Raw genomic sequence first — 23,468 nt, 5'->3', positions numbered from 1 at the left:
GCCCCCCCCCCCCCCCAATCTGTCTCTCTCTTACAAATAAACATTAAAAATTATTTTAAATTCTATAACCTCTGTTCCCTATATACTCTCCATACCTTTTTTTTTTTTTTTTGCCTCTCTTCCTTGCCCACTTCATACTCAGATATGCCTGCAAAACCTCCCTCTCTGGGTGTCTCATCCTTCTGAGAATAATTATTTCTTGATTTGGGAGACGGGGAATTGCAGAATACAACTTGCCACCCATGGGTCCTTTGGCTTTCTTCACCTGGACACCATTGTGGTTTTCCACAGTCATTTTGGGTTCGATTTATTTTTCATCCATTATTATTTGGTGTATTCTCTATCTCACAATTTTGCCTAAAAATTAAATTGTGGGTACTTCATTCATTCTTCTTGATTATACAGTTTTAGGAGACAAGATAGGAGAAGCATGGGTGTAAATACATTCCATAGTGCTACCTGAATCCCAGAGTCCTAAATATTACTTTTAATCATTCACACCAAATACCTCTATCATAGCTCTATCAGTGATTCTAAAAGATGACAATAAATGAGGATTTTTAAGAAATATTGATTTTTGGACTCCTCCACCTAAGATCCTCATTTTGTCATTTTGGGATGAAGGCTCATAATATTTTGTTTATTATAAAGCCCTCTGAGTGTTTCTGATGCATAGCATTTAGGACCTAATAAAATTAGGACCTAAAATTGGATGTTAAAATTAGCATTTAGGACCTAATAAAATTAAAACTCCTATTTCAACAAGAGGAAATATTTTAAGTAAAAGACTTATTACTTATATGTGGAATTTAAGAAACAAAACAGATGAACATAGGGAAAAGAGAAAATAAAAAGGGAGAGGGAAACAAACCATAAGGGACTCTTAACTATAAAGAACAAACTGAGGGTTTGCTGGAGGGAAGGTGGGTGGGGAAATGGGTTAAATGGGTGATGGGTATTAAGGAAGGCATCTCATGTTGGGATGAGCACTGGGTGTTATATGTAAGTGATGAACCACTAAATTCTACTCTTAAAACCAATATTATACTATATGTTAACTAACTAGAATTTAACTAAAATTTTGAACTAAACAACAAAAACTACTTCAAAACATATGTTTAAAACAAAAAAGATGTGATACACACACACACACACACACACACACATATATATACACACACAATGGGACATTAGCCTAAAAAGAATGAAATCTTGCCATTTGCAATGAGATGGATGGAGCTAGCATGTATTATGCTAAGCAAAATAAGTCAGTCAGAGAAAGATTAAATACTGTATGATTTCCCTCATATGTGGGATTTAAGAAATAATACAGATGAACATAAGGGAAAGGGGAAAAAAAAGAGAGAGTAAAGGAAACCGTAAGAGACTCTTAACTATAGAGAATAAACTGAGGGTTGATGGGCGGGGCGGCCCGGCGGGGATGGGGGGGGTAGGTAGGGTAAATGGGTGATGGGCATTAAGGAGAGCATTTGTGATAAGCACTGGGTGTTATATGTAAGTGATGAATCACTAAATTATACTTCTGAAACCATTATTACACTATATGTTAACTAAGTAAAATTTAAATAAAACTTTGAAATAAAACAAAAAAGAAAAAGGTGTTTTAGGGGAAATCTGTGCTAAGAGTAACTATGTTGTTTTTCCTTTCAAAATATCCTTCTTTGAATTTACTTCAAGTTAGCCAAAATTATCTAAATTTATATTAAGATAAATTTCTTTGGCTGTATAAGTTGAACTAACTCCATGTCTTCCTGGGTTTAAAAGTTTGAAAAATTTAATTGTAATGTCATTTATGTAAATGTTGTATTCATAATAGGCAAATATAAATAAAGCACCACAGAAATAAATATAAAAATAAACACAAATAAAAAAAATTAGGGCCTTTTCGATTGTGTATTGTAAAAGCAGGTATCGTATCGGTTCTCAGTATTCTAACATGTATACTTATGTCTATGCTGTTCATTGACTAAACTATAAAAGTTTAGCAAAGGCTATAAATCAATATGAAAATTATTATTGGCACTAATCATACTGTAGTCTAATCCCTCAGAAGAAGGTCTTTATTTCCTTATACTCCCTAAATAGTTATCATAATGTTCTGGCTACATGGTAAAATAATAAGAATATAAAGATTAGTTAAGGCAAGCTAATTTTGAAATTAAGTTTTTGGATGTAAAGTGTATTACTGGTTGCTTATTCAATTATTATCACTAAATTCAAAAGCAGAATCTTTATGTGTCTAAATGAGTCAAATGGGTACAAGCAATAGGTTAAATAGTTTAGGTACAATGGAGAAATCATATACCACAACTTGTCACAAAGATCAAAGTGTAAAGGCAAATAAAAAACTGAACCTACAGCAAGTTATCTCTTATTATACATTTTCATAGATACCCATATATTAGGTCAAATAAATAATGCTATAAAAATATGACATACTACATACCAAAGTTCAAATTTCAGGCAGAAAAGATTTCTTTAGAAATAAAATTCCAAAGTATCTCATCACTGAAGAAGTTCAAGATTTTGTTTAAAGGGTATAAAACTTTACCACTTTAAAAGAAGCAAATTTTAAATTCAAATGTTACAATTGTAATCCCCAAACAGAACATCAATTAACTATACCCTATATTCTCACCTGTCCAACCAGTATAAGCAGAGCAATCATGTGGATCAGCTGTCTTGAGCCCCTCTTCCATTTGCTGTAGAAGATCTTTGATTTTGGTCTGGATTCGCCTTGTGAAATTATGAATGATCTGAGAACCAAAAAGAAGACATAAATTTAAATTGCATAAGAGTAGGGTAATATTGTAATAAATACTTTAGTAGTCTAACTTGTCAGAACATGAGACAGTAATCATATTACTTGGCCCATTTCAATGCTTCATTGGTTATAGAGATAATGCCCTATATGGACTATAAGTCATCGGTAAAATTATAAAAAATAAGTTGTAGAAACCAAAGGAAAAACTATTTCTTAAAAAAAGACGGATTTGGGGCACCTGGGGGACTCAGTCGGTTGAGCATCCAACTCTTGATTTTGGCTCAGGTCATGATCCCGGAGTTGTGGGATTAAGTCCCGCATCCAGTCCATACTGAACATGGAGCCTATTTAAGATTCTTTCTCTCTCTCTCTCCCCCCGTCTCCCCTGCTTGCGCTGTCTCTCTAAAATAAAAATTTTTAAAAAGATGGATTAGACTAAACAAAAAAAGATGGATTCAACTAAATGTTAACTTCTACAAGTTAAAGAATATAAGAAAAAGATGATTCAAAAATTAATGACCAGGGGGAAATAACTGTAATAGAAAACAATATAATAAAAAAAGACTACAATAATACAGAAATAGATATAAAATTATTGATGTATTTTTAAAAAGGAAAAATAAAAAATATTCAATCACTTAGAAATTATCGAAAAGAAAATAAATACAAGTACCATGGTTTGCCTTATCAGATTAACAAATAATAACATTGAAAAATATGAAGTCCCCATGCTGCTAGGAGCTACAGAAACAAGTATCCTTTTTCACTGCTGGTAGTCTTTCTCAAGAGAAACAGCAATATTCTTCTTTTTTTCAATTTTTTTTAACATTTATTTTTGAGAGAGTGAGCACGAGTTGGGGAGGAGAGAGAGAGAGAGAGGGAGACACAGAATCTGAAGCAGGCTGCAGGCTCCGAGCTGTTCACACAGAGCCCAACATGGGGCCTGAACCCACGGACTGAGAGATCATGACTGAGAGATCATGACTGGAGCTGAAGTCTGATGCCCAATGGGCTAAGCCACCCAGGAGCCCCAGCAATATTCTTAAATAGGTAGCTGATAGTGTTCAGATTTTTATGTCTCTGATGATTTTTGAAAAATCTACTGCTACATAAATTGCTGAGGTATTAAGATACATGATTATGGTCATGGGGTTTTCTATTTATTCCTTTAATTATTTATTGCTTTCATGTATTTTTGTAGTTCTGTTGTTAGACATAGACAAATTTATGACTGCATGTCCTCCTGACAGAGTGACTTGTTATCCTAGTGAAATGTCCCTCTCTGGGACTATAGAGAAAATGTTTTTGTGTTATTGCACAGTTAGGGCTTTCAGGGCAAATTTTACTGAAATTTGGGGTTCTGAACTAAAAGTAAACTTTAGGAATTAAGTTACAATTGAATACATTGTGAGGACTCCAGAGAGGTTTACTTAATCCCGGAGGTATGTGTTTACATTTCCGGGGGCTGTATGTATTTCTGAGTAGTAAAACTGAAGACCAATGGGCTTTTCATTGAGAGATTTATTTACACACACCCCCCCCCAAAGACTTATATATTTGCAATGAAACTCTCTCAGAAGAAGGGAAGAAGTTTCCTCTATTCCATTTGTAAAAAGCAGAGAAAAATTATTTCTTTTTTTAATATTTGCCTACAATACATAGACTCTGTGTGTGGAAGATATCTGACCTGGCTTCACTGTGTTGTTCCATAGGCAAGACCTGAGACACGTGGAACCACTCACTGGCTATAGTCTGTCTGAAAAATAATAAATCTCTAATCCAGAAACCTCTTATGTACATTGAGGAAAAAATTAATTGATAGATAGTAAAAATCTAAATGAGGGTGAGATCGGCATCACTGCAGCATTGGGCACACCTTATTTTTGTCCTGCAATAATAAAAATAAATCCACAAACATAAGCGCTTCTGTGTGAGTTGTGGAACCCAGCGCCTTGCACCACGGGACCCATGGTGGGTTTAGCTCACCGGTCTACCAGATATCAGTACTTGCTGTAGAACCTACAAGAGACTGTGAATTGGTTCCCGCCCCTCTCAGATGTGATCTGGGAGTGCATGCAGAACAGTGAGTTAAGCAATCACTTTCAGATCATAAGGCCTTTGGGGGAAGTTCTGATTTCCAGAGGAAAAGTTCCAACATCCACTAGAGGAAAAAAAAAAACGAGTTTGTAGGTACTAGATTGGGTAAGACCTTGTCTTTATCAACATCACCGCTTCCCAAAGGTGGTATAGCACAGGGCTAAATAGATGGCCTGTATTTTCTCCCACAGGGAAAAGGGAGAGCCTGGGCATGAATGAATGCCCAGTTTTCAAATTTGTGCAGGACTTTGCTGAAGAGACTCATTTTTCTCTCACGGCATCCAGAGCATCACTGGATGAGCTCCATGAGCTCACGGCATCCAGAGCATCATGGAGAGCTCCATGAATGGGGAGAAGAGGCAAATCAGGGCTGTAGTATATAAGATTCTCAGAGGGCATAAAAGGGATATAGTTCCTGCTGATGTATGTGTTCCAGACTCCATCAGGTTCATGAAAAATCAAGGAAAGAGGACATACCCAAAAGATCACAATCATCTTCCAAAAACCAAACCGAAACAAAGACATGAAAATGTATGATTTACCCAATAAAGAATTCAAAAAAGCTGTTTTAAGGAAACTCAATGAGTACAAGAAAATACAGAAAGAAAATTTAAGGAAATCAGGAAAAGAACACATGACCAAAATGAGAAATTTAACAAAGAGATAGAAATCATAGAAAAGAATCAATGATAAACTCTGGAGTTGAAGAATTTAATGGAATAGAATCACAACAGAGAGAATCAAAAGCAGAGTAGACCAAACAAAAGATAGAATGAGTTAGAGGACAGGCACTTTGAAACACCCAGTCTGAAGACAAAAAAGAAAAACAAATTAGAGAGTGAAGAAAGCCTATGTGATCTATAGGACACTTATAAAACAAAACAAAACAAAAACAAATTTCTGAATCAGTTCCACAAAGAGAAGAGATGAGGGAACAGAAAGCTTCAAGAAATAATGCAGATAACTTCCAGATTCTGGGAAAAGATTTAGACATAATAAATAGATCACCCCATTATTTTCATTCAAAATGTCCTTGTCTAAGACACATCATGATAGAAACATCAAAAATCAAACTGTAGAGTGCTGACAACACTGACTCCATCTTTGGCCCTCCATCTTGTTCATGTTCACTTGATGACCTCTCTTGGGGGCTACATATCTAGACCCCTTGGAGATTAATATGGTCTTAGAAAAGACCACCAAGGCCAGGATGAGAAGAGGCTTGCTTTGGTCTCCCATGTATCTGTTAGAGAACATAGTCTTGCCCCTTCCTGGTGGCACAGGGGGTGCCATAGTATCTAATTAAAGATGATCTGCAAATTAGATACATGCAAACCCCTTTGAGATGCATGTAAACCCCTCGATCTCACTACAATGCCCTCCTGTGTGTCCTCTCATTCTATAAAATCTGTGGATTAATGTCTTGACTTTGCACAGAATAACTACAAAGCAACTGGATCATCTACTGCCTGATCCCCCCATCAGTAAGTTCCCCTGAATAAAACACTGTGTAAACCAAAACAAGTTGCCTTCTTTGTTTCTCAGTCTCAAAGTGCCTTCTCCATTTGGAGGATACTTTATTGTCCCTCTCCCACCTTCTAACACAACAACAAAAGAGAGAAACCTAAAGGTAGCAAGAGTAGAGATTATACATAACCTACAAAGGAACTTCAATGGGGGTATCAGTGAATTTCTCAGCAGAAATCGTACAGACTAAGACTAGGATGATATATTCAAAGTGCCAAAAGAAAAAATAACTGCAAACCAAAACCAAACAAACAAACAAACAAACAAAACCCAAAAACAACAAAAAAACCTTTCTGGCAAAATTATCCTTCAAGAATGAAGGAAAATAAAGACTTTCCCAAACAAACAAAAGCTGAGGGAATTCATCACCACTAGACCTGCCTAATGAGAAGGGCTGAAAGGAGTTCTTCCAGCTGGAATGAAGGGAAGCTAACTAGTAACATGAAAATGTAGGGCTGCCTGGGTGGCTCAGTCGGTTAAGTGTCCAATTCTTGATTTTGGCTCAGGTCATGATCTCACAGTTTGTGATTCGGGCACCACGTTAGACTCTGCACTGACCTCACGGAGCCTGCTTTGGATTCTCTGTCTCCCTCTCTCTCTGCTCCTCCCCCACTTGCTCTCTCTCAGAATTAAATATTTAAAAACGAAAAATAAAAAAAAATACGAAAATATAAAACACACTGATAAAGGCAGACATGCAGTCAAATTCAGAAAACTCTAATACTATAATATGATAGTGTGTTACCCATTTTACTATAAAGGTCAGAACAAGAGTAGCAAAAGTAAGTATTACTATTATAATTTGCTAATGAATATACAATATAAAAAGAGACAAATCATCACTAAAAAGCATAAACGGAGGAGAGTAAAAGGGTGGTGATTTCATGTGAGATTGAGGTTAAGCTGTTATTAGTGTAAAAGAGACTTAGATCTATAAGATGTTTTAGGTAAGTCTCATAGTAACCACAAAACAAAAAATTATAGTGGATTCGCAAAAGTTAAAGACGTAGGAATCAGAGCATACAACAGTGACAAATCACAAACCGACAAAGGAATGCAGCAAGAGAGGCAAAAAGGAAAAAGGCAACTACAAAACAGGCAGAAAGCTATTAAAAAGATGGTGCCGGTAAGTCCTTATGTGTCAATAATTACTGTACATGTAAGTGGACTGAACTTTTTAAACCAAAAGGCAAAGAGTATCTTGATGGGTAAAAAAAAAAAAACAAAACCCAAACAAGAAGACCAAACCTGAAAGAGACTCACTTCAGCATTAAGGACACACATAGGCTCAAAGTGAAGGGATGGAAAAAGATATTCCATGCAAGTGAAAACCAAAGGACAAGGGTGGCTATATCAGAAAAAAATAAGAAAGAACAGACTAAGTAAAAAACAGTAACATAAAACAAAGGTCATTGTATAAAGATAAAGGGACCAATTCTTCAAGGAGACATAATAATTGAAAATATATACACACTCAACATGAGAGCACCTAATACGTTAAGCAAATATAATCAGATCCGCAGGGAGAAGTAAACAATACAAGAATAAAACTGGACTTTAATATACACTTTTTAAGAATGAATAGATCATCCCAACAGAAAATCAACAAGTAAACATTGGATTTAAACAATATGTTAAACCAAATGGACCTAACAGACATATAGAAGACATTCCATTAGACAATAACCAAATACACATTCTTCTCAAGTGCACACATATCATTCTTCAAGGATAGATCATATCTTCATACAATCACAAACAAGTGTTACCAAATCTAGATGACTGAAATCATACCAATTATCTTTACTGGCAAAGTTATAAAAGTGGAAATCAATAAGAAGAAACTGGAAAATCTACATATATGTGAAAATTAAACAACACACCCCTCAATAATCAAAAGGTCGAAGAAGAAATCGAAAGGACATTAAAAAAGTATCCTGAAACAAATGAAAATGGAAACACACATACTTAAATTATGGGATGCTGCAAAAGCAATTCTAAAAGGGAGGTTTATATGGATAATATTTACATAGATAATTTCTATATTAAGAAAAAAATGATTTTTTAGAAAGTTTATTTATTTTGAGAAAGAGCATGAGCAGGGTAGGGGAAGAGAGAGAGAGGATCCAAGCAGACTCCGCGATGTCAGTGTGGAGCCCAGTGGGGTGTTTGAACTCACCAACTGTCAGAGCCATGACCTGAGCCTAAATCAAGAGTCAAGTACTTTACCGACTGAGCCACCCAGGCATCCCAAGAAAAATTAAGATCTTAAATAAATAACCTAACTCTACATCTCAAGAATCAGAAAAAGAATAAACCAAGCCCAACATTAGCAGGAGAAAAATAATAAATATCAAAGCAAAAGTACACGAAATGGAGACCAGAGGAAAAGTAGAAAAAAATTAACAAAACTAAGACTTGGTATTGCAGAAAGAAGAAAAAAATCGACAAACCTTTAGCCAGTCTGAAAAAAAAGGAAGACTCAAATAAATAAAAACAAAATGAGGGGCACCTGGGTGGTTCAGTCGGTTAAGCATCCAACTCTTGATTTTGTCTCAGGTCATGATCTCACAGTTCCTGGGTTCAAGCCATGCATTGGCATCTGTGCCGAGAGTGCAGAGCCTGCTTGGGATTCTCTCTCTCTCTCTGCCCCTCTCTCACACACGTGTGTGCTCCCTCTCTCTCTCTCTCTCAAAATAAGTAAACTTAAAAAAAAATAAAATAAAAACAGGAATGAAAGATGAGACATTACAAGTGATACCAAAGAATGTAAAGAATCATGGGAGACTTCTATGAACAGTTATATGCCAACAGAATGGATAACCTAGAAGCAATGGGTAAATTCCTAGAAACATACAGGTAAGGCCAAATCAGAAAGAAATGGAAAATATGAACAGAGCAATACAAGGGCAAGGAGATTCGATGTGAAATCAAACGCCTTCCCAAAAAGAATTCCTCAAATGAGATGATGAATTCTACCAAACACTTCCAGCAAAATTAGCCATTCTTTTTTTTTTTTTTTTCAAAATCTTCTAAAATTAAAGAGGAGGGAATACTCCAAATGCACTGTACAAGACCAACACTGCCAAAGCCAGATAAGGAACACTGTAAGAAAACTACACATCAATATCCCTGATGAACATGGATGCAAAATTTTCAGTAAAATATTAGCAAACTGAATTCAAAAACACATTAAAAGGACACTATACCAGGATCAGGTGAACTTTATTCCTGGGATGCAAGGATGATTCATCAATAAATGCGATACACCACATTAACAGAACAAAAGATAAAAAATCATATGATCCCCTCAACAGATTTAAAAAAATACAATTGACCCTTCCTTGATTTCATGATTAAACTCTGAACAAATTGGAAATAGAAGGAACACACCTTAACATAATAAAGGTGTATACAACAAGGCTATAGCTAACATCACACTTAAAGATGAAAGGTTGAAAGCTTTTCCTCTAAGATCAGGACCAAGACAAAGGTGCACACTCTAACCACTTTTAATCAAGATAGTACTGGAAGTCCTAGCTAGGGCAGTTAGGGCAAGATAAAGAATTAAAAGGCATCCAAATAAGAAAGGAGAAAGTAAAACTGTCTACATTTCCAGATGACATCATCTTATATACAGAAAATCCTAAAAACACAGCCAAAAAATTGAGGGAAGTAATCAACAAATTCGGTAAAGTTGCAGGATATAAAACCAACATACAGAAATCAACCGTGCTTATATATACTAACAAAACAGCTTAAAAAGAAGCAAAGAAAACAATTCTATCACAATAGCACCAAACACAATAAAATACTTAGGAATAAATTTTGCCAAGGAGGTGGACTGTAAGACTATGAGACTATATAACTCTGAAATGAAAGAAACCGAAGACAAACAAATGCAAAGAAATCCTGTGTTCATGAACCAGAAGAATTAATATGTTACTGCTGTTAATGAATATGCCAACAACAATGGCTGATTCTCCATCTAACTGTCTGAAGACCTTTTGACTACAAGTTATTAGCTTGAACTTCCTGAGACTTGTGCTTTGGCTTTTACTGTGAATCAAAGGGATACAGAATAATTTGCATGACAAGAAAAAGACTGGAGAAGCACCTGTTTGATACCCGGTACGGCACTACCCATAAGATGGTACCCAGTCCATGTCTATTTCCCATACTCTTCTTCCCTACCATCAGAATTCTGATTATATTCAGGGCAGCAATGCATCCAGCCCCAGAAGAGCTACTTGCTTTTCCAGGCTGCCTTAGGACCAGGGGCAGACATATGACATAGTTCTGACCAATGAGGCATAAGTACAAGTCTTCTAGGACCTCTTAGAAGGTTCTTCTCTTTCCTGATGAAAGAGAAGGATACAGCTGGCACTCCCTTCTTTTTTTTCCCTTTTCCCTGCTATAAAATTAGACATGCAGTCTGGAGCTGTAGCAGCCATCTTCTACTAAACACAAAGAAGATGAGAGAAACACCAAAATGATCTCATAAATCCAGGCCCTGATCTTGTCGAAATAAGTCAACACCAATAGTTGTGTACTTCCAGACCTGCTATATGGGAAAAATAAGCTGATTAAGATACTTCCAAAATTGAGACTTCTGTTTATTGTAGCTGAATGCAGGCTGAACCCATATTTATATACAGTCTTGGCTCTGCTATAATAACCTTATCCCAAAGTATATGCTTTATTCCTCATAAATGCCACTGGAATGTAGCTCTAAGACTTATTATTATTTAATCCCTACTAATACTTGCCAAAATTTCACTGTAAAAATTTGTCTGCCTCTGCTTTGAGGTGGCTTTTCTAGTTCTTTATTTTCTCTCCCTCATAAAAGAAACTTCTAATTTGTTTATATGAGAACCACACTCTTATAAACAAAGAAGAAAATTTATTATGCCAGAATTCTGTTTGCATGTGATAAAGATTACCATACCAGGAGAATTTTTAACTGGCTCATCTCAGTTAATAGCAGTATTATATAAAGATAATTAACAATTACTGAGCACTTACAACATGACTGGCACTAAGTGCTTTACATGATATTTCAATTACTCTTCACATCACCAAATGCTTTTCTGTTTTTAGGTGAGAAAACTGAGGCTTACCCAAAGTCGCAAGACTCTTGGGGCTCTGACTCTACGGTCTAATTTCAAAGTTCCTGGGCTTCCCCATGCTGTGTAATTATTGTGAAATCTTTGATTCTATATTTACAGTTTACCATTAGATTTTCAAAAGACTTAACAGCCTTCCCTCAAACACACCATATAAATACAATACATATCGGCCACATAATATAGAAAAAGCAGGAGTAATTAAAGAATTTTGGAGGTTTTACCTCTGATCACAGACTGCTTTTTAGTAATTGCATTGCAATCAGAAGAAAATGTTCTTTTCCTACATAATAGGCAATGTTCCCCAACAAGGATGCTCCAAAATGTTATAAAGCAAAACTATATTGGAAGAGGTATTAATCACTGGCTATAACAGAACTTGTCGGGTGTCACTGCACCCATGTACAATGCATGTTATAATGAGATTTATTTTTCTTCTTCACAATGTTTTTCATGGTAATAAATCTTGGAATTAGGATAAGACAGCTCTATTCAGAGAAAGAAAAGAATAAGACAGGTAAACATAAAGACACTGTGTGGTATTTCAGCATGCAAATTACCCCAGATACAGGCTTGATAAAAGTTTAAGGAAATTAAACTCCTTTTTAGGCATGATATTTTCTTCTTTTTTTTTTTTTTTTTTAATTTTTTTTTAACGTTTTTATTTATTTATTATTTTTTTGGGACAGAGAGAGACAGAGCATGAATGGGGGAGGGGCAGAGAGAGAGGGAGACACAGAATCAGAAACAGGCTCCAGGCTCTGAGCCATCAGCCCAGAGCCCGACGCGGGGCTTGAACTCACGGACCGCGAGATCGTGACCTGGCTGAAGTCAGACGCTTAACCGACTGCGCCACCCAGGCGCCCCTAGGCATGATATTTTCTACATTACCTCACAAGAATTAAGGGGAATAATTTCTGTTCTATTATGTCATTCCCTAAAACATGAACATATGCACATATTCTGCACCTCTCTGTCTCTACTCTAGATTTTACACAACCTGTGGGTTCAGTTCAGAAAGTTCATAAGCTATGTTCTGTGTTGCATTTGGGGGAAAAAAAAGTAGATATAAATTTTACAAATATTATAGGTGATTAGAATGGATTAACATTAAAAAAAAAAAACCTCTTACTGAAGATAAAGGCCCAGATTTTCTTGAATCATGGTATAAAGCATAATTGATGTGTTAACTAAACATATGATAAAATACCCAACATTGTGTCTCTTTCTGTAACTGTCAGATACCTATAAAACATTTGAGGGAGCAGTTAAAATGGAGTAGTAAGGGTCCCTGGGTTTGTCTGGTCCCTTGAACACAGCTAGATCAACATCAAACCATTTTGAACACCTAGGAATTCAATCTGAGGATTAACAGACCAATCTGCATAATTTGAGGGAGAGCACATGGCAGGTACATGATGTGGAGAGGTAAACTGGGGGACAGAAGAGCCAAGGTGCCACAGAAGGGAGGGAGCCGCTGTCATAAAGAAGAGAAAGACAGAGGGGGAGAGAGAGCAGCACATTGGGTTGGTGCAAGAAAGCACACCCCCTGAAAGCAGCTAGAGAGAGTGAAAACACACGGGACTGCACAAGAAAACTGTTCCCCAAAACTATGGATAGGGGAAAAAGGAGAGAGTTTCAGTCCTGCCAGCATTTTATACACAGCGGAGAGCAGAGTCTGAAGTTTCATAGGTCAGCCCCTGGTGGTGCTCCATCGAGGAATGAGGGCAGAGCCCCTGGGGAGAACAGCGTGGTCTAAGGATTCCCAGGGTCGCCAGGAAGAAGTGATTCACCTATTCGGAGTGCAGTTGGTACAGGTGACCCAGCCTTTCCATGGGCAAAAGACCTGGTGGGCACCATCAAGCCACCACACTCAACTCTATAGGAATAGAGAGATGCCAGCTGAAGGCAACAAACACTGGCACCAATCGTGTGTTGTGATTTCCCATAAACTCTGAGCTGCTGCCACTGCGTGGTGGCGCAACCCTTTCTTGAGAACAATCTGGCCCTGGCCAGGGCAAGATGCTCCCCCCAGAAGATCAGTGTGCATTACTACCTCGGGGGGTCTCTGAAGTGTGGGGTTTTGAAACACAGCTGTGCCTGATATAAAACTCTGGAGAGAGGCGCCACATGGTAGGCAGATAGCTCACAGAGAAGGAGAGGCAGGGAGCTGATGGAAGTAAGGGACACAGGGGAGTAATTGGTCACGTGCCTGTGACAGCAAGAACTTCCCACTCTGGAGACTACACAGTGGGTTGAAACCATTTTCACCATAGGCCCACTGACACTGATCAACCCCAGGGAGCTAAACAGAACCATCAAGTGGAGAATGGAAACATTCCACCAAGCCCTGCCCCCTGTGTCTTCAAAACACACCTCCACTAGGGCAAGTTGGTCTGAGAATCAGAGCAGCAGATTCTCCCAGAGAATCTCTCCTCTCCCAGAGATCAGCACAAATCCCTTCCATGTGCTTAGTCTACCAATAGACTGCTGCAAAGTTTCAGCTCTAGGAGAAACTGGATCTAGCTTCATTTGGATCTTTTCCTTTGTTCGTTTTTTTTTGTGGTTGTTGCCTCTGTTTTTGTTTTTGTTGTTTTTCTTTTGTTTCTTGGATTCAGAAAGAGCAAGATTTTTTACTTAATTTTGTTTTTATATTATTTTATTGCTTTTTATTTTTATATTGTAATTGTTAAATTTTTCTATTTTCTATCAAGCTTCTCTTAATTAACAAGCAGACAAAAACACACCTAGGATCTAGCTTCCTTTATATGATTTTTTTCAACATTTTATTTCATTCTATTATTAATACTATTATTCTTGTTTTTTCTTCTTCTAAAATGACAAGACAGAGGAATTTGCCTCAAAAGAAAGAACAGGAAGAAATGGTGGTGAGGGATTTCATAAATAAGACATCTGAACTAGAATTTAAAACAACAATCATAAGGATACTAGCTGGGCATGAAAAAAAGCATAGAAGACACCAGGGAATCCCTTTCTGCACAGATAAAAAAAGAACTAAAATCTAGTCAGGGCAGAATTAACAATGCTATAAATGAGATGTAAACCCAAATGGAGTCCATAAAAATAAGAATGCACAAGGCAGAGGAGCAAATTAGCGACAGAAAAGATAAAATGATGGAAAGTAATGAAGCTGAAGAGAAGAGAGAAACAAAGGTCAGGAATCATGAAGACAGACTTAGGGAACTCGGCAATTATTAAAATGTATTAATATTCATATCATTAAAGCCCCAAAGTATGAAGAAAGAGAAAAAAGGGAAGAATGTTTATGTGAGCAAATTATAGCTGAAAATGGGGAAAGACACAGACATCAAAATCCCAGAAGCACAGAGAACTCCCATTAAATTATACAAAAATTGGCCATAACGAAGATATATCATAGTTAAATTCACAAAATGCAAACAGAATCATGAAAGCAGCAAAGGGAACCCAAAAGTTCCCCATTGCAAGAACCCATTGTTAACCCATAAGGGAAAACAATCAGGTTCCCAGCAGGTCTGTCCACAGAAACTTGGCAGGCCAGAAAAGAGTGGCAACATATATTCAAAGTGCTGAATGGGAAAAATATGCAGCAAAGAATACTATATCTAGCAATGTTGTCATTCAAAACAGAAGGAGACATAAAGAGTTCCCCCCGCCTCCCCCCACACACATACACAAAAACTAAAAGAGTTTCTGACCACTAAGCCAGCGCTGCAAGAAATTTTAAGTGGACTCTTAAGTAGAGGAAAAAACAAAAGCAAAAACAAAAAAACAAAACCAGAAGTAACAAAAGCGAGAAAGGACCAGAGAGCAGCACCACCAGAGACACCAACTCTACAGGTAACAAAATACAATGGCACTAAACTTCTATCTTTCAATAATCACTCTGAAGGTAAATGGACTAAATGCTCCAATCAAAAGACATTGGGTATCAGAAAGGATAAAAAAAAAAAAAAAAAAAAAAAAGATCCATCTATATATTGCCTACAAGAGACTCATTTTAGACCAAAATATACCTACAGATGGAAAATGAAGGGATGAAGACCATCTATCATGCTAATGGAAACCAAAAGAAAGCTGGGGTGGCAATACTTATATCAGACAAACTAGATTTTATTTTATTTTTAATTTTTTTAAACATTTATTCATTTCTGAGAGACAGACTGTGAGTGGGTGAGGGGCAGAGAGAGAGGCAGACACAGAATCCAAAGCAGGCTACAGGCAGGCTCTGAGCTGTCAGCACAGAGACCAACATGGGGCTTGAACCCACAAACCATGAGATTATGACCTGAGCCAAAGTTGGACGCTTAAGCTACTGAGCCACCCAGGCGCCCCCAGACAAACTAGATTTTAAAACAAACACTGAAATAAGAGATGAAGAAGGGCATTATATCATAATTAAGGGGTCTATTCAAAGGGAAGAACTAAAAATTGTAAGCATTTATGACCCAACTTGGAAGCACCCAAATATATATATCAATTAATCCCAAACATAAAGAAATTCATTGATAACAATACCATAATAGTAGGACACTTCAATACCCCACTTATAGCGATGGAAAGGTCATCTGAGCAGAAGAACAACAAGGAAACAATGGCTTTAAATGACACAGTAGACCAGATGGACTTAACAGATATATTCAGAACATTTCATCTTAAAGCAGAATACACATCATCTTGAGTGCACATGGAACGTTCTCCACAACTGATCACATACTGGGTCACAAATCAGCCATCAACAAGTACAAAAAGATTCAGATCATAATATGCATATTTTCAGACCACAATGCTATGAAACTTGAAGTCAACCACAGGAAAAATTTTGGAAATCCTCAAATACATGGAGGTTAAAGCGCTACCTACTAAAGAATGAATGGGCTATGCAGGAAATTAAAGAAGAAATTAAAAAATACATGAAGGAAAGGAAATGAAAACACGACAGTCCAAAACCTTTGGGATGCAGCAAAGGCAGTCCTAAGAGGAAAGTACATTGCAATTCGGGCCTATCTCAAGAAGCAAGATACATCCCAAATAAGCAACCTAACCTTAAAGCTAAAGGATCTAGAAAAGGAGCAGCAAATAAAGACTAAAGCCAGCAGAAGTGGGGAAATAATAAAGAATACAGAATTAAATGATAAAGAAACAACAACAACAAAATGCTAGAACAGACCATAGAATCTAGACCTGGTTCTTTGAAAGAATTAAAAAAATCTATAAACCCCCAGCCAGACTTATAAAAAAAAAAAAAAAAAAAAAAAAAGAGAGCGAGAGAAAGGACCCAAATAGATAAAATTACAAATGAAAGAAGAGAGCTCACAACTAATACCAGAGAAATGCAAACACTTAGAGAATACTATGAAAAGTATATGTCAAAAAACTGGGAAATCTGGAAGAAATGGACAAATTCCTAGAAACTCCCTAACTCCCAAAACTCAAACAGGAAGAAAAACAAAATTTGAACAGACCCATAACCAGTATAGAAATTAAATCAATAACCAAAAATCTCCCAAAAAACAAGACTCTTGGGCCAGATGGCTTCCCAGGGGGGATTCCACCAGGCATTTAAAGAAGAGTTAATGCCTATACTTCTCAAACTGTCCCAAAGAATAGAAATGGAAGGAAAACTTCTAAACTCATTCTACGAAGCCAGCATTATTACCTTGATTCCAAAACCAGACAAAGTCCCCACTAAAATGGAGAAATACAGGCCAATATCCATGATAAACCTAGATGCAAAAATTCTCAACAAGATACTAGAAAACAAAATTCAACAGTACTTTAAAGGAATTCTTCACCATAATCAAGTGAGATTTATTCCTGGGCTGCAGGGCTGGTTCAGTATTCACAAATCAATCAAGGTGATACACCACTTTAATAAAAGAAATGATAAGAACCATATGAACCTCTCAATAGATGCAGATAAAGCATTTGACAAAATACAGCATCCTTTCTTGATAAAAACCCTCAAGAAAGTAGGGACAGAAGTAACGTACCTCAACATCATAAAAGCCATATATGAAAGGCCCACAGCTAATGTCATCTTCAATGGGGAATAAGTGAGAGCTTTCCCCTAAGGTGAGGAACACAATAGAGATGTCCACTCTCAGCACTGTGATTCAACACACTACTGGAAATCCTAGCCTCAGCAATGAGACAATAAAAAAGAAATAAAAGGCATACAAATCAGCAAGGAAAAGTCAAACTTTCACCATTCCCAGACGACATGGAAAACCCCAAAGACCCCACCAAGGACTTCAGCAAAGTCGCAGGATATAAAATCAACGTACAAAATTTGGTTGCATTTCTACACACCAATAATGAAGCAGCAGAAAGAGTAATCAAGGAATCAATCCCATTCACAATTGCACCAAAAACATAAGATACCTAGGAATAAAAGCAACCAAAGAGGTAAACGATCTACACACTGAAAACTACAGAAAGCTTATGAAGCAAACTGAAGAGGACACAAAGAAATGGAAAAACATTCCATGCTCATGGTTTAGAAGAACAAACATTGTTAAAATGTCTATACTACCCAAAGCAATCGACACACTCAATGCAATCACCATCAAAATAACACCAGCATCCTTCACGGTGCTACAAAAACAATCCTAAAATTTGTATGGAACCAGAAAAGACCCCAAATTGACAAAGTAATTTTGAAAAAGAAAACCAAAACTCAAAGCTTCACAATGCCAGACTTCAAGGTATGTAATCAATTCAAAGCTGTAATCATCAAGATATATGAAACTGACACAAAAACAGACACATAGATCAATGGAACACAACAGAGTTCGATGAATGGACCCACAAATGTATGGCCAACTAATCTTCAACAAGTTGGATGCAGGAAAGAGCATCCAATGGAAAAAAGGCAGACTTCAACAATGGTGCTGTGAAAACTAGACGGCAATATGCAGAAGAATGAAACTGGACCACTTTCTTACACCATACCCCAAAATAAATTCAAAATGGATGAAAGACCTAAATGTGAGACAGGAAACCATCAAAGTCCTAGAGGAGAACACAGGCAGCAACCTCTTTGACTTTGGCCAGAGCAACTTCTTACTAGACACATCCCCAAAGGCAAGGGAAATCAAAGCAAACATGAACTATTGGGGCCTCATCAAGATAAAAACCTTCTGCACAGCAAAGGAAACAATCAATAAAACTAAAAGGCAACTGATGGAATTGGAGAAGATATTTGCAAATGACAATTCTGATAAAGGACAGTATCCAAAATCTATAAAGAACTTATCAAACTCAACACACAAAAACCAAATAACCCGGTGAAGAAACAGGCAAAAGATATGAATAGACACTTTTCCAAAGAAGACATCCAGATGGCCAACAAACACATAAAAAGATACTCAACATCACTCATCATCCAGGAAATACAAATCAAAACCATGATCAGATACCACCTCACGCCTGTCAGAATGGCTAAAATAACAACTCAAGAAACAACAGATGTTGGTAAGGATGCAGAGAAAGAGGAACCTTTTTGCACTGTTGGTGGGAATGCAAACTGGTGTAGCCACTCTAGGAAACATTATAGAGGTTCCATAAGAAAATAGAAATCCCCCTACAATCCAGCAATTGCACTATTAGGTATTTACCAAAGGATACAAAAATACAGATTCAAAGAGGCAGATGCACCCTAATGTTCATAGCAGCATTATCAACAATAGCCAAACTATGGAGAGAGCCCTAATGTCCATCGACTGATGAACGGATAAGGAAGATGTGGTATATATACACAATGGAACATTACTCAGCCATCAAAAAGAATGAAGTCTTGCCACTTGTAATGACGTGGATGGAGCTGGAATATATTATGCTAAGTGAAGTAAGTCAATAAGAGAAAGATCAATACCATGATTTTACTCACATGTGGTATTTCAGAAACGAACCAGATACACATATGGGAAGGGGGAACAAAAGAGAAGAGAGGGACATAAACCACAAAAAACTCTTAACTATAGAGAACAAACTATGGGTTGACGGAGCGAGGTGGGTAGAAGATGGGGGGGTTGATGGGGATGGGTACTCAGGAGGGCACTTGTGATGAGCACTGCGTGTGTGATGAGAATTCTACTCCTAAAACCAATATTGCAATGCCTGTTAACTAAAATTTAAACAAAAAGTAAAGTTGAGAAAAAGAAGCAGAAACACGATATGGATTATTAGCAAATGTTGAGCTTAGTATTATTCAGTTATTCTTTTGAAAAATAAATAATCATTGTTTTCCATGTGCCAGGCACTGTTACTGGGCCAAAAGGTGAATAAGACTGGGTTCCTACTCTCCAGAGCTCTTGGTCTAATGAGACAGACATAAAGATAATTATGATGCTACATAATAAATGTCTGTGTGTGTGTGTGTGTGTGTGTGTGTGTGTGTGTGTGTGTATGTATGTGTGTGTGTGGAGAGACAGAGACAGAGAGAGAGAGAGGAAGAGAGATTTCATACATGGTTACAGCCTGGAGCTTCTAGGAAAATGATACATCTTAGAAAACCATCTTCAACTCACCCTTCAGGAATTCACTATGGCTATTCTTAAATCCTTGCTTTTGAAGGTGGGCAAGTGTATAGCCAGAGTGTTCAGAAGGGTGAAGAGGAGATGGAAAGGCATTAACAACCCCTGTGAGACTGGAGGAGACCTTTCTTTGGTTAGGGGCTATCATCAGTGGGGCACTTTGTAGGGTAGAAGTCCATGAAAGCTTGTTCCTCCCATGGAAAACAAAAACAAAAACCACTGCTGAGCCTCCTTTGCATAGCTGTGTGCAGAAAGTTTCCTAAGCTCCATTAAAAGAATGTATGTCCTCTAAGTCCATTAGTACCCTTTCATCAGTCATTGTCACTGTCATCGACACAACCCTACAGGTAAGATATAATTATTACCCCTATTTTGCAGATGACAAATATGAGGCACAGGGAGAGAGGTAAAGTAATTTGTCAAAAGTGATACAAACAATAAGTGGTAGAATTGGAATCTGAACCCAGGTAGCCAGCTCTAGATTCCAAACTTTTAACCAATATGCTAAGGACTTTTATGATAGGCAAAACAGCCCCAAAGACATCTATGCCCCAATCCCTGGAACCTGAAACAAGTCAAAGACTTTAGAGAGAGTATCCAGGTAGAGCCAGTCTAATTACACAAACCTCTAAAAGCAAGAACTTTTGGGGCGACTGGGTGGCTCAGTCGGTTAAGCGGCCGACTTCAGCTCAGGTCGTGATCTCGCGGTCCGTGAGTTCGAGCCCCGCGTCAGGCTCTGTGCTGACCGCTCAGAGCCTGGAGCCTGTTTCAGATTCTGTGTCTCCCTCTCTCTCTGACCCTCCCTCATTCATGCTCTGTCTCTCTCTGTCTCAAAAATAAATAAACGTTTAAAAGCAAGAACTTTCTCTGTGTAGAGTCGGAAGGATGTGGGAGAAGGTGAAGAAGACAGGGGAGACCTGACATGTGAGAGGTGACAAGGGGCCACAAGGAGAGCATGAGAAAGAATCAGGCAGCATCAAGGAGCAAAGAGCAGCCCCTGGAAGGCAACAGCAGGGAAATAGGGACCAGAGTGCTACCCCCACAAGTTCTTCAAGTTTGGGCTCACAGCCTGAATGAGACCAGAAGCATTTCATCCCCAGAGCTGCCGGAAAGGGAGGGGGCCGTGCTGACACCTTGATTTTGGCCTCGTGAAACTCGAAGCAGGTAACCAGCTGAGCCACACTGTTCCCAGTTCTGCCTCACAACTGTGAGCAAATAAATAGGTGGTGTTTTAAGCTGCTAAACTTGCAATAATTTATGGCAGCAATAGAGAAATAACACAACTTAGTTAACCCTTTGAATGGCTTGGGTGTGGCCAAGTAACAAAGATTCCTATGACAAATGAAATAAAGCTTCACAGAGAAGGTAGCATCTACCATGAGTCTTCTAGAAGGATGAGTTTGCCATGTGAAAAGTACAGGGGAAGGCACTCTATGCTGCAGTACAAAGAGGAAACAAAAAAGATGTTTAGGTGAAAGACACGGTATTTTCCGAAAAAAACAAGTAGTCCTGTATGAAAAGTAAGGAATATGTAATAATTTTCTTTCTAAAATATTTGTTTTTTCTAGATTTTTAATAAAAGTTTATCTATTTTGAGAGCGAGGGAGGGGCGGAGAGAAAGGGGGAGAGAGAGAATCCCAAGCAGTCTCCACACTGTCAGCACAGAGCCCAATGTGGGGCTTGAACCCAGGAACCCTGAGATCATGACCTGAGCGGAAGTCAGACACTCAACTGCCTGAGCCACACACGCGGCCCTTTTCTGTACTTTCTGATGAAAGTTGTGTTTGAGGAAATAACAGAAATCTGTAAAGAAATCATGATCTTTAAATAGAAAAGTGAAATGTAAATAGGTGTTTAAATGGGGCACTTGGGTGGCTCAGTTGGTAAAATGTCTTGATTTCACATCAGATCATGATCCCAGGGTCCTGGGATTGAGCTCTGGATTGAACTCTTGGAATCTGCTTGAGATTCTCTTCTCTCTCTGCCTCTCCCCGGCTCTGCATGCTCTCTCTCTCTAAAACAAACAAACAAACAAACAAACAAACAAACAAACAAACACCATGCACATATAAAGGAATCCTAAAAACATAAGTTAAGCTTTCAAGTTATGCATGAACCAAACTGCTGAATATGAATAAGGCTTTAAATACAGCAGGAGTGGGGTGCCTGGCAGTTGGCTAAGCATCCGACTTTTTTTATTAAATTTTTTTTAATGTTTGTTTATTTTTGAGAGAGAGAGAGAGCACAAGTGGGGGACGGGTAGAGAGAGAGGGTGGGACAGAGGATCCAAAGTGGGCTCTGTGCTGAGAGCAGGAACCATGAGATCATGACCTGAGCAGAAGTCAGATGCCTAACTGACTGAGCCACCCAGGTGCCCCAAGTTCATATTTTAAAAAATTCAACAAAACTGTAGAGCGGTGCTCCTCCCAAGCAAAAGGCATACTAATGCTCTAGCCTGGGGACCTGTTACATGCAGTTTCTGGATCACTGGATGGCAACCTGAATGATAGATATCAAGAGACTGACCTAGCCATCCAACTATATTATCTTCAGTTTGCTTCTTTATATCAGGGAGATTTTCAACTAAGATGGAAATCAGAAGAGTCTTATGTTCTAGATTTAGAGCTGTGTCTTTGGAATGTTTAGTAAATTCTTCCACAGTGGCTCCAACATATTTTTCCTTCCCTCTGGTACATAGTTTCATTTTAGCTTAGGGGAGGTCTCAAAAAAAAAAAAAAGTTTCAGGTTCTGAATATCAGCTTCCATTTGGCCAACTGCTGACCATAGAGCTACTTAAAAAAAAAAAAAATCCTTTCAGATATCTTGTCAGGTTTCAGTCGGGATTCTGAAAGTAAATATTTCTGATTGTATTGAGAAACCCCTTGGATGCAAGAAGCATCCCAAATTGGGTGCAAAGGACACTAACCTCCCAAGAGCTGGAGCCACTCCCAAAGATAGCCCAAGGAAGAACTCAGACAACTTCTCTGAAAGCCAGGAACACGTGGTGGGACCCCAGCCACAAATGGAGTTCAGCACACATTTCTGTGCAGCCGTATTTTTGGAGCACCCCACCTGACAGCTGAACCGCCTACACACACAAGGACATGTGTGCTCCAGGCAGGCAGATACCCAAGCCAAGTTCTCAGGACACAAAAAGAGAAAAATAAGAAGGCAATAAATAGCTGTCCCTTGGAGAAAGGATCAATAACCAGTGGGTACCTGAAAGCCAATTCATGACTCACATTCAGGGATATAATTTTGACAAATGTTTTTTCCTGCCAACTTGAATTTGGAAAGGAAGGGACAACATAAAATTGACCTTCCTCTCCGGACCCGGAACCACAGGTAGAGATCTGGGAGAGCGGACTAGTAAGAATCTCACGCTTTGCCAGCTTC

The 23,468-nt window shown here is 38.0% G+C and overlaps 1 protein-coding gene across 1 annotated transcript in view; it reads right to left on the bottom strand.

Annotated features, from left to right (window-relative positions):
• LANCL2 (LanC like glutathione S-transferase 2) overlaps positions 1-23,468 on the bottom strand; it is a 59,380-nt gene that overhangs the window by 31,765 nt on the left and 4,147 nt on the right. Inside the window, exon 2 of the mRNA XM_040455082.1 lies at positions 2,660-2,777. Coding sequence (XP_040311016.1) covers positions 2,660-2,777 — 118 coding nt within the window. The remainder of the gene's footprint in view (positions 1-2,659; positions 2,778-23,468) is intronic.

Source organism: Herpailurus yagouaroundi, unplaced genomic scaffold, assembly GCF_014898765.1.
Source record: "Herpailurus yagouaroundi ecotype Mexico unplaced genomic scaffold, PumYag 214, whole genome shotgun sequence".
NCBI classification, from domain to species: Eukaryota; Metazoa; Chordata; class Mammalia; order Carnivora; family Felidae; genus Herpailurus; species Herpailurus yagouaroundi.
This window is presented reverse-complemented; position numbering and strand designations above follow the sequence as displayed.